The sequence below is a fragment of the Phyllobates terribilis genome, unplaced genomic scaffold (assembly GCF_046119375.1).
Source record: "Phyllobates terribilis strain yellow unplaced genomic scaffold, ASM4611937v1 Scaffold_61__1_contigs__length_8056638, whole genome shotgun sequence".
Taxonomy (NCBI): Eukaryota; Metazoa; Chordata; class Amphibia; order Anura; family Dendrobatidae; genus Phyllobates; species Phyllobates terribilis.
Window position 1 is genome coordinate 7,258,821 of NW_027362821.1, and position 13,680 is coordinate 7,272,500.

The window sequence follows — 13,680 nt, forward strand, 5'->3', positions numbered from 1 at the left end:
CCTCCGGCTCCAGCAGAGGATGCACCGCTGGGGACCCCCCCATGGCTCTCCCCCGCCTGACCAGAGATGGTGTTAGAAAAGGAGCGGGGGCAGCGGCTGTACGGGTGACCTAGGTCACCACACAGGTGACACCTAATGTCACCACAGGCCGCGGCAAGATGACCTACCCCGCCACACAAGGCACATTTCTGCACCTTGCAGCCCGCGCTGAAGTGGCGGGGATCACCGCACCTGTGGCAGACCTTTGGTTGCCCCTGGTAGAAGATCAGGATCCTGTCCCTCCCCAGGAATGCTGAGGAGGGGATGTGGGTGACAGTACCGCCTGAGACCTTCAACCTCATCATGAAGGTCCAGCCCCCTGACCAGATGCCAAACTCGTCCCTGTTCTTTTTTGGGACGTCCGTGACCTCCCCATAGCGGGAAAGCCACGTCATAATATCAACCCCAGAGAGTGACTCGTTATTAGTTAGAACGGTCACTCTCTTTACTCCATTTTGGCGAGACACCGCCTGCACGGCAAAGTCTCGCCAGCCGGGCTCCCCCTTCACCAGTTCAAAATTCGACCAAAAAAGCTCTAGGCCCTCCGGCCGAACAAAACTGATGTCGAAGATGGGGGTACCAAAAGGATGGATCAGGGCAAAGATGTCAGTCGCCCTGAAGTTCATCTTCAGGAGGAGCTCCACGACCCTTGCTCTTGGCGGGCACGCTTCACTGCCCCTCCACCGAAGACGAACTACATTCCTCCTGGCCACCCCCTGCCCGGCTGTCGGGAGGGACCACGCTGTCTCCCCCTCCTTTTTATCTTGGAAGGCGGCCAGGCCATGCCTATCTAGCCAAAAGGCCAGGTCCACCTCTCTTCCCTCTACCTGGATCGTCCGTTCTCCCTTCTTGAGGGCCTCCAGGAAACGGCGTCGCAAGTCACCATCCCTGAGGTCCAGAGGTGAGGAAGCCCCCCGAGAAGACCCCGAGGCCCCGGCTACTACCCCCGCAAAACTCCGGGGACCAGCAGCCGGGGGGGCAGATGGACCAGCCCCACCCCCACTCCCCCCACTAGCAACAGACACACCAGCACTCGCTTCCTCCACCACAGACACATCCATACCGACAGTGACCCCACTTGCCCCACTCCCACTCACATGCACACTGGGGTCACAGTTATTTCTTTTCTCCACACACTTTCTGCCAGCAGGTTTTCCACCAGCATTACTACTGCTGCCACCTGCTGGCAGCACCTTCCCTGCCGGGGGGTTTTGGGAGCCTGGTGCTGCAGCTATTTTTGCCGGCGCCCCTGCCCCAGATAAGCCCGTGGGCACAGAGGACACCGGCAGGCAGGCACCACCTCCATTTTTAGCCACAACTGTGGCACCACTGCTCCCAGCAGCTGCCGGCGCTAAGCCCCGCCCCTTTTCGGGTGAAGCCACGCCCACTTGTGCGGGATTTACCCGCGAGGCCACGCCCCCCGCACCAGGCAGCACAGTGGGGGCCCCAGAGGCCACTCCCACCGGTGCCGTGGATGACAGGGAGGCCACGCCCCCCACACCAGGCAGCACGGTGGGGGCCCCGGAGGCCACTCCCACCGGTGCAGTGGGTGACAGGGAGGCCACGCCCCCCGCACCAGGCAGCACAGTGGGGGCCCCAGAGGCCACTCCCACCGGTGCCGTGGATGACAGGGAGGCCACGCCCCCCACACCAGGCAGCACGGCGGGGGCCCCAGAGGCCACTCCCACCGGTGCCTTTGGTGACAGGGAGGCCACGCCCCCCGCACCAGGCAGCACGGTGGGGGCCCCAGAGGCCACTCCCACTGGCGCTGTGGACGGCTGGGAGGCCACACACCCCGAAGCCGGCCGCGCAGGGACCCCCGAAGCTGACCCGGAGCCGGGTCTACTCACAGGGGCCCCTGGACCAGCGGCACCAGCTCTCAGGGGCATAGCACCCCCTACCGTCACACCCGTTGCCACAAAAAGCCTGGCCACCCCAGCTCCGGTGGCCGGCCCCAGGCTAGGCCACTCCCCCTCGGCACCCAGCGGCGGTGGAGCCCCCCGCGCTGACCCATTACTGGGCCCCTGCGCAGGGGGCCCCGACCTCGCCACGGATTTTGCCAGGGGAGCAAGCCCCACCTTTCGTTTATGAGCCGGCTCTGCCGGAGCCGCAGGCCCCGCGCCCTTCACCTTACCAGGTCTCTGGGTCCCTGAAAGTGATCCAGATTTAGTGGATCCGTGCGTGAGGGACCCAGACACCCCAGCACACGCCGCCGGAGATGCGGCCCCGGCTGTCGGTGCACCGCCGGCAGCGCAGGAGGCAGCGGCGGATGTACACGCCGCCCCCCGCACGCCAGCAGGCGCACCAGGTGCCAGGCCAGACCCCCCTTTTACAGGGGATCCAGCCTGAGCACCTCCACTGATGACTCCCACCATCGGGCCGCCCTCCGCGCCATGCTCCATATCAGACACCTTGGACCCACTGCCTCCATTACCACAAACAGAGGCAGCGTTCTGCGTGCCATGGCCTATGTTCTCCCCGCTCCCTCGCTGTGGACCCACAACAGAGTCCAAGCCGGGGTGGGTAGCGGGTGCCGCACAACGGGACAGGGGGGCCCCAGAGAGGGGGACATACACAAATTTGTGCGCAACAGTTGTTTTTCTCTTTTTTTTTGCTTTTCTCTTCATCCCCCTCACGGGTGCCTCATCCTCGCAGATCTCATCCCCGAACGTAAGCTGACCAAAACGTATCGGGGACTCGATCTGCTGGATCTGCTGCATGATAAGGCAGCCCCCCTCACTGCTACTGCTCCCATCCTCCTCATCCTCCCCCTCGCTCCCGCTGCCCTCTGAAGGGCTAGAATCCGACGGGAGAGCCATCTGCTCAGGGGCTATCCCGCTATACGATGCCTGGAGATCACTTACCAGGCCACCAGGCGGCGGGTAGGGTGCGACCTCCTCCACGCATACCTCTTCTTCCTCCTCCTCCACCGCCTGGCCGGGGCCCTGCGACCCCTCCAGAGCCCCACCGGTCATGGCTCTGAACCGGCTATCATTCTGCAGCTTTTCCTTAAATGGTCCGCTGCCCGCCATGATGGTGTTCCTGCGGTCCTCCAGGTCCTGTATGGCCCGCTTGATCTTCCGGACCGCGGCGGATAGCTCAGGCTTCTTACTGCCAGAGGCCCTCACGGACCTCTCCTGAGCCACCCTCAACTCCCCCCAGAGGGAACTTAGCTTCTTTGTGGCGTCCTCATACTCGCAGAGGTGTGCATGTATACGGGAGGCATAGGTGACGGTTGCCTCCCTCGATGCCTTGGTACCCCAATCAGGGGGCACCGCTGCAGCACCTCCGCTCATACTCGACCCACCTCCGGAGGGAGGAGCCGCCGCGGTCATAGCCTCGGGGGTCCTCCGGGTCCTCATGCCGGACCCCTTGCTGTCTTGGCCAGATCTTGTTGCCTTAGCCGGCTTGGTGTTTCTCCCACCCCCCGCCAGCTTGGACCGGGAGGTGGGAGCCGGGGGCCCGGCCCCGGAGGCCAGTCCCACCACAAGCTTTCCTTCCTGGGAAGGGGGCAGACAAAAAGTCCCAGATGGAAAAAAAAAACCTCCCTTCCCAGGAGCTCTCTCCAAACGCAGCCACACAGTCCAGGAAGCACACTGCACACAGCTCACTGCAGGCTCCACCTCCACCACTTCCTGCAGGGAACTGCAACAGGCTGAACTGGAATGGAGCCTCCTGCTATGTGCACTGCAGTCTGCTATATACCCGGCCTGCCTGCTTAGCATGGCGGCGCCAGGTCTGATATAGACCTGATGACGCTGTGCGGCCAGCCAATCCCTGTAATGCAACAACCAACATGGCTGCGGCATTACAGTGTGTGGCAGAAAATCCCTGCATGTTGATTGGCGATCTAAAGTGCGCCACACATGCAGGGTGGGGACCCGAGCTCCCGCCGAGCAACCCTGGAAAGTGTCACAAGAGCAGTGAGATGCTCAGGCATGCACCGAGCAGTAGCGAGCATGCTCGCTCATCACTAGTTACGGTTCATTACAACATTCCACGCTAAAGCGACAGAATTACGTGACTGTCTTATCAAATCATGGCCCATCTTAATGGCTGACCCTATATTGGCAAAATATCTACCAGAGAGACAACAAATCACCTTCAGAAAGGCAAAAAATCTCTGTGATCACCTTATGAGAAGCCACTATTATCCTACCACTCCCCCTAATTTTTTGAAAAGACCACCTCCACTAAATGTATGTGTACCATGTGGTAGATGTGTGGCGTGTCCTAATGTCGAACATGCTAACTCTTTCACAGATTCCCAGGGCTCTAGGACCTATTACATCACCAAACCGATAACTTGTACCTCTAAAGCGGTGGACTATTATGCGATATGCCTGTGTCCTAAAATCTATGTAAGGTTCACAACTAGACAACTTAAGACAACAATACGTGAACACGTCCTAGGTATTGAAGCGGCGGTAAAGGAAACTGATATTTCTACGTTAAAAACTATTCCCAAGCATTTTAGAATACACCATAAGTGTGACGCATCTAAACTTAAAGTTCGGGGTATTGACATGATCACCACTAATATTAGGGACGGTAGAGTGAGCCAACTATTAGCCCAGAAAGAGAGCAGATGGATTTGGACTTTAAAAACACTCCATCCATTGGGCTTGAACGAAAATATTAGTTATGCCCCATTTCTCTGATCACCTATATCCACATTGTTTTAACTTTTTCCTATTTCTTTAGTGTTCCTCCATGAGAGTTTGTCGTCTTTTTCTACCAAATATTCATAAAGGCATTACATGGTGATTGGCATGTTTGTATACATGATCTCTCCATTTCTATGTCAATGACGTTCATGACTTCCATTCTGCTATTGGATAACATGGACATAATTGCTGGCACTGTATTGTCTCTCAAGATCTGTAACTTTTTTCTGTGTGTGCATTTTTTGTCCATACAGTTATTGGATATCTTTCGCATTTATAGATCGATATTTTGAGAGATATTTTCTTATATCTTATTATGCATTTACAGTATACTATGATCTCATATAATCATGTTATACTTCATGCGTTTCTTAAAGATATACTTTATTTGTTTCGTCATGTCCAATTAACTTCTCTGACTTATATATAATTGGCTATCGCCTATACCCCTTAGATATATATATACATTTGGGCTATGCTATTATTGACAGTTTACCCCATTATGCTAGTTTCTTTTTCTCTCTGGTTGTATTTGACTATATATGTCTGTGGACTGGGCGGTACGCATGTCTTCACTGTTCTCTGTGGTGTCCTCGCTGGTCGTATCAATATTTGCTCCATGACGAGCGGTCACGTGGTTCCCCATGTGCTTGCGGCATCATGGATCATATGATGCGGTAGCCGTGGATGCCGCGGTGATTGCCATGTGTCATGCCACGCCCTCCCTACACCCATTGGCGGACTACACCCCCCCTTTTCCATTGGCTCAAGGGTTTCTAAACCCTACCCACCTTCATTGACGCCACCCCCTGACGAAGGCAGCCGTGCTGAAACGCGCATCAGGGTGAGCGCCATTGAGGAGCGTGTTCACATCCACTGTGGCTGTAAGTATTCTATAGGATTTATGCTACACTCTTTTTGCTGCCGTTCTTTAATCTTTTTTCCTACTTAGGTGCATTTTCTAGGCTTTAATATGTATTAGGATATACTTTTACCCTGTAGCCTAAGAGGTCACTTATAAAGATCTGCTGTCCCCGGTATGAGCTATCTAGATTAGTACCTATATATAGACAGCGGTATGACTAACCTCTTATATAGCAACTACTTCTGACCTACCTCATAAGCACCTGCACTTTTATTGAATGCTTCACTGCATTTTAACAATATATTCTTATTTTTTTGGCAGCCCAATTATGTATTTACATCAGAAAATAATCATGTTAATTTGTCTCATGCTCCTCATTAGTGCTCCTCCATTGTTTTACTATTAACTGTCTCTGATTCATATTTTTTTCCTGTATAAATTATAATTAATACAATTTTGTAATTTTTTCACTATTATATGGGACTCTGACTTGAAGTTTTTTCCTCTTGTTTATTATGTATGGAGAACTATGTGGGGCCCATTATTCTGTATGGAGGACTATGTGGGGCCCATTATTCTGTATGGAGGACTATGTGGGGCCCATTATACTGTACACTGGTTGGCCCACGACTTTCTCAAAGTTTTTCATTTTGGCCCTCTGCATGTTTTGAGCTTTACATCCCTGATGTAGTCAGTCTGGGTAAATGTACATGGAAATGGCAATAATGCAAAGCTGCTAATTGGACTTTGCTACAAGCCTCCTAATATAGCTGAACACGTAGAGGATGATATGCTGCAACAAATTAAAAAGGCAACAAAAACATGTCATCGTCAAAAGTGTTGGCTCCCTTGAAATTGTTCCAGAAAATGAAGTAATTCTCCCAGAAAATTATTGAAATTACACTTTTTGTTATACACGTTTATTTCCTTTGTATGTATTGGAACAACACAAGAAAACAGAAAAAAAGGCAAATTGAACATAATTTCACACAAAATAGGTAGGACAAAATAGGTGACACCTTGCCAAAATTGTGGGTAAACAACTTTGTTTCAAGCATGTGAAGCTTGTTCAAACGCAATTTTGGCAAGTAACAGGTGTGGGCAATATGAAAATCACAACTAAAACCAGATAAAGGAAGAAGTTGATTCAATCTTTGCATTGTGTGCATATGAGTGGCACACTAAGCATGGAGAAAACAGAAAACGGAGAAGAGAACTGTCTGAGGACTTGAGAACCAAAATTGTTGAAAAATATCAACAATTTCAAGGTTATAAGTCCATCTTTAGAGATCGGCATGTTCCTTTGTCCAAGGTGTACAGCATAATCAATAAATTTACAACCCATACAGTCAAATATGGGGGAGGTTCAAAGGTGTTTTGGGGTTGCTTTGCTGCCTCCGACTGTGTGCAAGGCATCATGAAATCTGAAGATTAGCAAAGGATTTTGGGTCACAATATAGTGCCTAGTGTCAGAAAGCTGGGTTTGCGTCCTAGGTAGTGTTGAGCGAGCATGTTCTATTAACCCTTTCGCCGAGTATGCTCGGGCCGAGCTCCGAGTATTTACAGCTGCTCAGTGATATGTTTGAATCACTCCCATGTGCATGATTTGCAACTGTTTGACAGCTTTATTACATGTGAGGAATGTCCATTTCTTACACATTCCTCACATGTAATAAAGCTGCCAAACAGTCGCAAATCATGGACACTGGAGCGATTCAAACATAACACTGAGCAGCTGTAAATACTCGGAGCTCACCCGAGCATACTCGGAACAGAACATACTCGCTCAACACTAGTCCTAGGTCATGGATCTTACTGCATGACAATGAGCCCAAATATACTTCAAGAAGCACCCAGAAAATGGATGGAAACAAAGTGCTGGAGAGTTCAAACAAGCAATGAGTCTTGATCTAAATCCCATTGAACACCTGTGGAGAGATCTTAAAATTGCTGTATGGAGAAAAATATTAAAATTTGAGAGTCCTCAGTGGTTGATACCATTTTTTCAGTTAGCCATTAGTCAGTAAGCTTTCGAGACTACTCAGATCTCTTCAGCAGACATAGTATAACACAAAATCTGAAGAGTCACATATTTATACACAACAGGGCACAGGAATAATGCAATAGATAAGACAAGTGAAGTGAAGCAGAACTATCAGTATGGGAGAGGGATAAGCAGTTGTGGCCGTAAAAATGTGTGGACACAAGTAGATTTATTCTTTTTTTCGTGTGGTGATGAGAATTCATCCTTGTTTTAAATTTTTGCCCTGTCTTCCCTACATACAGACCCCCAGTTGGACATTTGGAACATATAATTAAGTTCATTGTGATGCAGCTGAAAGTACCTGGGATCTTGTGGTCCTGATGTGAGTTGGGAATCTTTATCTTGTCCGTGGTCTTTATAAATGGACGGGTTTTACATTTACAGTTGGTGAGGATGAATCCTGTAAGTTTCACCACAAAGGTGAAACTATCCTCCCGGTCAGTTTGCTTTCCCTCCCAGTACCTTTTAATTCTAACAATGTTAGGTTTCTGGGAGATTATACTTGTTCCTTTTATTTTTGGTTCTCCTTAGCTTGCCTTCTTTGCCCTATATGAATGTGTTTTTCTTTCTCATTCAGGGTTTTCATATTTTACTTCATACTTTCCTTTCCCCTTGTTGACAGTGTGTTGCAACCTCCCCTCTGGTTCCTCAGGAGGTATGAGAAACTCATCAACGACTTATTAGGGAGTTAGGTCTGTGGTGACGTTTTTAGTTGTACAGCTAGGGCATTTCTTGTCTGTACAGAGACTAGTTGGGTGTAGTTGCGGCATTCTCCCGTGTGGGTTCTCCGATGGTTATCAAGATGCGCTTTCTGTTTAAAACATTTCCCACATTTTGAACATGAAAAAGGCTTCTTCCCTGTGTGAGTTCTCTGATGTTTATTAAGATGTGAATTCTGTCCAAAACATTTCCCACAATCTGAACATGAAAAAGGCTTTGCCCCTGTGTGGGTTCTCTGATGGTTGATAAGATTTGATTTCTCTGTAAAATATTTCCCACATTCTGAACATGAAAATGGCTTCTCTCCTGTGTGAGTTCTCTGATGGTTGATAAGAGTTGATTTCTCAGAAAAACATTTTCCACATTCTGAACATGGAAAAGGCTTCTCCCCTGTGTGAGTTCTCTGATGTTTGAAAAGATTTGATTTCTTTGCAAAACATTTCCCACATTCTGAACATGAAAATGGCTTCTCCCCTGTGTGAGTTCTCTGATGCATATTAAGATATGATTTCTGGTTAAAACATTTTCCACATTCTGAACATGGAAAAGGCTTCTCCCCTGTGTGAGTTCTCACATGTTTGATAAGAGTAGATTTCTTTGCAAAATATTTCCCACATTCTGAACATGAAAATGGCTTCTTCCCTGTGTGAGTTCTCTGATGTTTATTAAGATGTGAATTCTGTCCAAAACATTTCCCACATTTTGAACATGAAAAAGGCTTCTTCCCTGTGTGAGTTCTCTGATGTTTATTAAGATGTGAATTCTGTCCAAAACATTTCCCACAATCTGAACATGAAAAAGGCTTTGCCCCTGTGTGGGTTCTCTGATGGTTGATAAGATTTGATTTCTCTGTAAAATATTTCCCACATTCTGAACATGAAAATGGCTTCTCTCCTGTGTGAGTTCTCTGATGGTTGATAAGAGTTGATTTCTCAGAAAAACATTTTCCACATTCTGAACATGGAAAAGGCTTCTCCCCTGTGTGAGTTCTCTGATGTTTGAAAAGATTTGATTTCTTTGCAAAACATTTCCCACATTCTGAACATGAAAATGGCTTCTCCCCTGTGTGAGTTCTCTGATGCATATTAAGATATGATTTCTGGTTAAAACATTTTCCACATTCTGAACATGGAAAAGGCTTCTCCCCTGTGTGAGTTCTCACATGTTTGATAAGAGTAGATTTCTTTGCAAAATATTTCCCACATTCTGAACATGAAAATGGCTTCTCCCCTGTGTGAGTTCTCTGATGTATAATAAGATTTGATTTCTGTACAAAACTTTTCCCACAATCTGAACATGAAAAACGCTTCTCCTCTGTGTGGGTTCTCTGGTGTTTAAGAAAACTAGATTTATGGTTAAAACATTTTCCACATTCTGAACATGGAAAAGGCTTCTCCCCTGTGTGAGTTCTCTGATGTTTGATAAGAGTAGATTTCTCTGTAAAACATTTCCCACATTCTGAACATGAAAAAGGCTTCTCAACTGTGTGAGTTATCTGGTGCCTAACAAGACTTGATATCTGATTAAAATATCTCCCACACTTGGAGCAAGAAAATCTATTCTTCGCTGTGTGAATTTTTTGATGTTTAAAAAAAGACTTTTTGAGAAGAAAACTATTTCTATATTCTGAATGTGAAAATGGCTTCTTTGCATTAGGAGCAGTTTGTTTTTTAATGCTTATTTTGTGACTTTGATTTTCCTTAGTAGTCGGTAATGAATCAGAAGACGAGACCTGTTTCAAAGGATCAGATGGCAGATCTTTGCTGTGAAGGGATGATGGTAAATCTGGAGTAATGGCATTCACTTCAATTGCATCCTGTGGAATCTGAAAATTATCTGATTTGAAAATTGAAGATGTCAGCTGTCCCTCTGATCTCCTGGTACAGTCATCTGCCAAGAATAAAAACAATCATCATTTTTTAATAAAGAATCCTTGAATTTTATATTTTTGAACATTTCTACTTAAACGGTCCATTAAAAAAGGCAAGTTATATAAAAAAATTCACTTATTCACCAAGACAATGACCATCTAATAGAAAACCTCATAGGATGAAGCAGTGGAGCGTGGTGTTCAACTGTTTGTTCATTCTGGCTCCCAAATATGGAGTAAAAGGCGCAGGCTCTGTCCAGCCACTAAGATTAGGGTGCCTGGGACCTGTAGTACCATCCAGTCTGGCAGTATGGGTGTGTGTGCTGTCCAGCTGGAATAATCTGCTCCCTGCTTCAGCCATTTGGAGAGCACCGCACCCTACTAAAGGTGGAAGCATATTGCTGGAAGCTGCCAGATACAGCCTTGTTCTCCTCTGGTTCAGTCCTCTGTGCTCAGCTCCCGGCTTGTGGATTTGTTTCCTGTTGTGACCTCGGCCCGTTTACTGACTACTCGTGTCTTCTGATTTTGTATTTTCTCTGCCCTCCTGGTTCTGACCCGGCTACCTGACTATTCTTCTTTCCATCTCACTCCAAAGAATAGCAGGTAACACCGTGGCCCAAGCCTAGGGGTCTCTGTGTAGGTTCAGATCCATGTAGAGGGGTTAAAGGGTGATGATCAAAGTAATTTGTGAAATCTGTAAACAGGGTAGATAGTGACAAGCCTGTTCGTGGTAGCCATCTTTTGAGCATTCCTAATATCTAAATGGCGCTCCTTCCCTTCTTAACCTGCCATGTGCCCAGACAGTAGTGTACAACCGTATATAGGGGATTGTCAGATTCAAAAGAAGTTGGAAAATAATTTGTAAGGTCCATTTGTTTCCTATTATCCTTTGTGAAGAATTCCAAAGTTATCACCACATAAAGTGACACACGTCAGATTTGAAAAATGGGGCCTGATTAGAAACATAAAACTGCGGGAAGGGGTTAAATCAGAGGATTACAGAAGTTAAAAACTGTGACTATAGACAATAAAACATCGACTGAAATGATCAAACTGAACAGTCTTCATCAGAGAAAAATGAGTAACTAGTGGTGAAACCTCTCTGGGGTAATTGGAGTATGGGGCTCGGTGGCTCTTGGCAATCTAAACTATCATAAGAACCAATATTTTCTGTCAGATGAGTGTCAAGAAGAAATATTAGACATTTAAAGTGAACTTTTTTATAATACTGCATTTGGAAGAGGTAATGGAGATCTTTTTGAAAAACTACCAGGGAGTTATAGAGTCACATAAGTGAGGCCGGCCGATCCCACCACAATGAAACTATCATAGAGAGGGAATTTGTAAAAAAAAGAAAGAATATAAAAACATGTAACATCCCCAACAACAACGTATGTATGAAGGGAGAAATCCAACACTAAACTGGAGTTGCACTCATTTATGGTGGACCATTTGGCTCGAACAAGCCGGAACCCCGAACACGAACCTGAATTTGAAATGCCGAACAAATTCGCTCAATACTATTTATGATGTGGAGTGAATCCATGAAACCAGGGCTCAAGCCAACACATCTCCTGCAGGCGTGAAAAAATGTATATTACAGCCATCAGCCACGCACAGCTTAGAGATATATCATGGCACAGGTGTAATGTTTTCTGTATAGTTTATCACAATCCAGTTTGCAGTTAGTTGGTTTTAAAATAAATTGAACAGTCAGGATAAAGGGAAACTCTACTGTTATTGTACAGAAATTCACACTTGGCCTCACTGCACATTTAATGTTGTCGATCATAAAAGTGAAGTTTGGCCAAAAAGACTGGACCTGGTCTTGTAGGGACCATATGAGCACATTCAGCAGCACAGAAGGTAGATTCATCCAATAAGATATCAGGGATCTAGGAAGCCAACACCATCATTACCCTCCGCTTTCTCTTACAGGCCCATCATTATATTTTTCTTCAAGGGATTTTCTCACTAGTCAGCACATTCTACGTACGCTGTCATTTGGCTTTGTAGTTTACAGACCTGGGCAGGTAACGGTCAGCGTCTCCTAATCCCAGGGGGTAGGTGGATCCTCCAGGTTGTAAGTGCTACAGAAAAGGGCTTTCACAATTACACAAAGTAATCTGAATATTTTCGGACGGAGGAGAATGTTGTGGTCTAGCGGCAAAATGGTGATCACACGATTGTGATATGGCTGGACTACATCACCGATAAAGCAGCCACAGCCAGTGACTGAGAAGAATCTGTGACTTCTCTGCATTTAGTGGTTACTACTCACCTGGGTAGTCATATGTAGGAATCTCCTCTTTACACCGCTCATCACCCCTCACATATGTCTCTGTAGTATTAATATGGGTCAGATCTTTACCCTGAAACAAATATTATAAAAGTCAAAGACAGATGAAGAAGTCACATCTATGATCAGCTCTAATCCTGTTATCTCCACCGTTCTCATAACACAAATTTAAAACATAATAATGGTGGATAAAACAAGACTGAAGACAGGACCTTTACAGCCGTCTACACATCATAGGGGAAATCTCATGACATCTTCTCTCCATCTACCTGAAGAACATTGGTATCTTCTTGTTTACAGTCCTGTGGAAGAAGAGGATGGGGACATCTCTCTGGTGTTGTCCTCTTACTGGATAGATCTGGAGGAAACACATACAAGGACTGAATTCATTTTTTACATACAGATAATTATAGGCCGTGTGTATTTAGTCCTGTCTATTACCTGGTGATGTGAAGGGCTGGGGAACCTCCATCATGACGTCCTTGTACAGATCTTTGTGTCCTTCTAAATACTCCAACTCCTCCATGGAGAAATAGACAGCGACATCCTGACATCTTATAGGAACCTGACACATACAATGATACCGTCATCCCCCAGATCCCTTCATAGCATTACTGTATAATATCCCAGCATTCCCAGCAGTGTCACCTCTCCAGTCAGCAGCTCAATCATCTTGTAGGTGAGTTCTAGGATCTTCTGGTCATTGATGTCCTCATGTATCAGAGGGTGAGGTGGAGGCCCTGTGATTGGGCTCAGGGGTCTTCCCCATTCCTCAGACACAGGGTCCTGACAGCGCTCACTAGAGGTCTTCTTCACTACTGTGTAATCCTGGTTATGGAGAGACACATTAATAAATCTCCCTCCAGACATTTCCAGAGTCCTCACCTCTCCAGTTCTGTTCATCTGTTATTCCCATAGATAAGAATGATGTAATGGGACGTCATCAAAATCTCTCACCTCTCCAGTAAGACGGAAGAGGATCTCTAGGGCGAGGTGTAATATCCTCTCCGCCATCTTGTCCATCATTTTCCTGGATAAATCAGGAAAATTTTCTTATATAGATGATCTTCACTGAGAGGATCCGGTATTTTAGAGATCTGAATGAGAAAAAGATAAGCTGATGGATAAGACCATTTTTCACAGCTTACTAATTCTCCTATACATAAAGATGGAAAT

General features: G+C 46.7%; 1 protein-coding gene across 2 annotated transcripts in view; it reads right to left on the reverse strand.

Moving 5' to 3' along the window:
- Window positions 1-6,475: 6,475 nt before the first annotated feature.
- Window positions 6,476-13,680, reverse strand: part of LOC141192453 (uncharacterized) — a 47,865-nt gene continuing 40,660 nt past the window's right edge. For both annotated transcript variants that reach the window (XM_073661985.1, XM_073661986.1), the window contains exons 2-7: window positions 13,462-13,601; window positions 13,153-13,332; window positions 12,946-13,069; window positions 12,774-12,862; window positions 12,487-12,577; window positions 6,476-10,225 (exon numbers count right to left, since the gene is read on the reverse strand). In XM_073661985.1, coding sequence (XP_073518086.1) covers window positions 8,304-10,225; window positions 12,487-12,577; window positions 12,774-12,862; window positions 12,946-13,069; window positions 13,153-13,332; window positions 13,462-13,530 — 2,475 coding nt within the window. In that variant the 5' untranslated portion in view covers window positions 13,531-13,601 and the 3' untranslated portion in view covers window positions 6,476-8,303. The remainder of the gene's footprint in view (window positions 10,226-12,486; window positions 12,578-12,773; window positions 12,863-12,945; window positions 13,070-13,152; window positions 13,333-13,461; window positions 13,602-13,680) is intronic.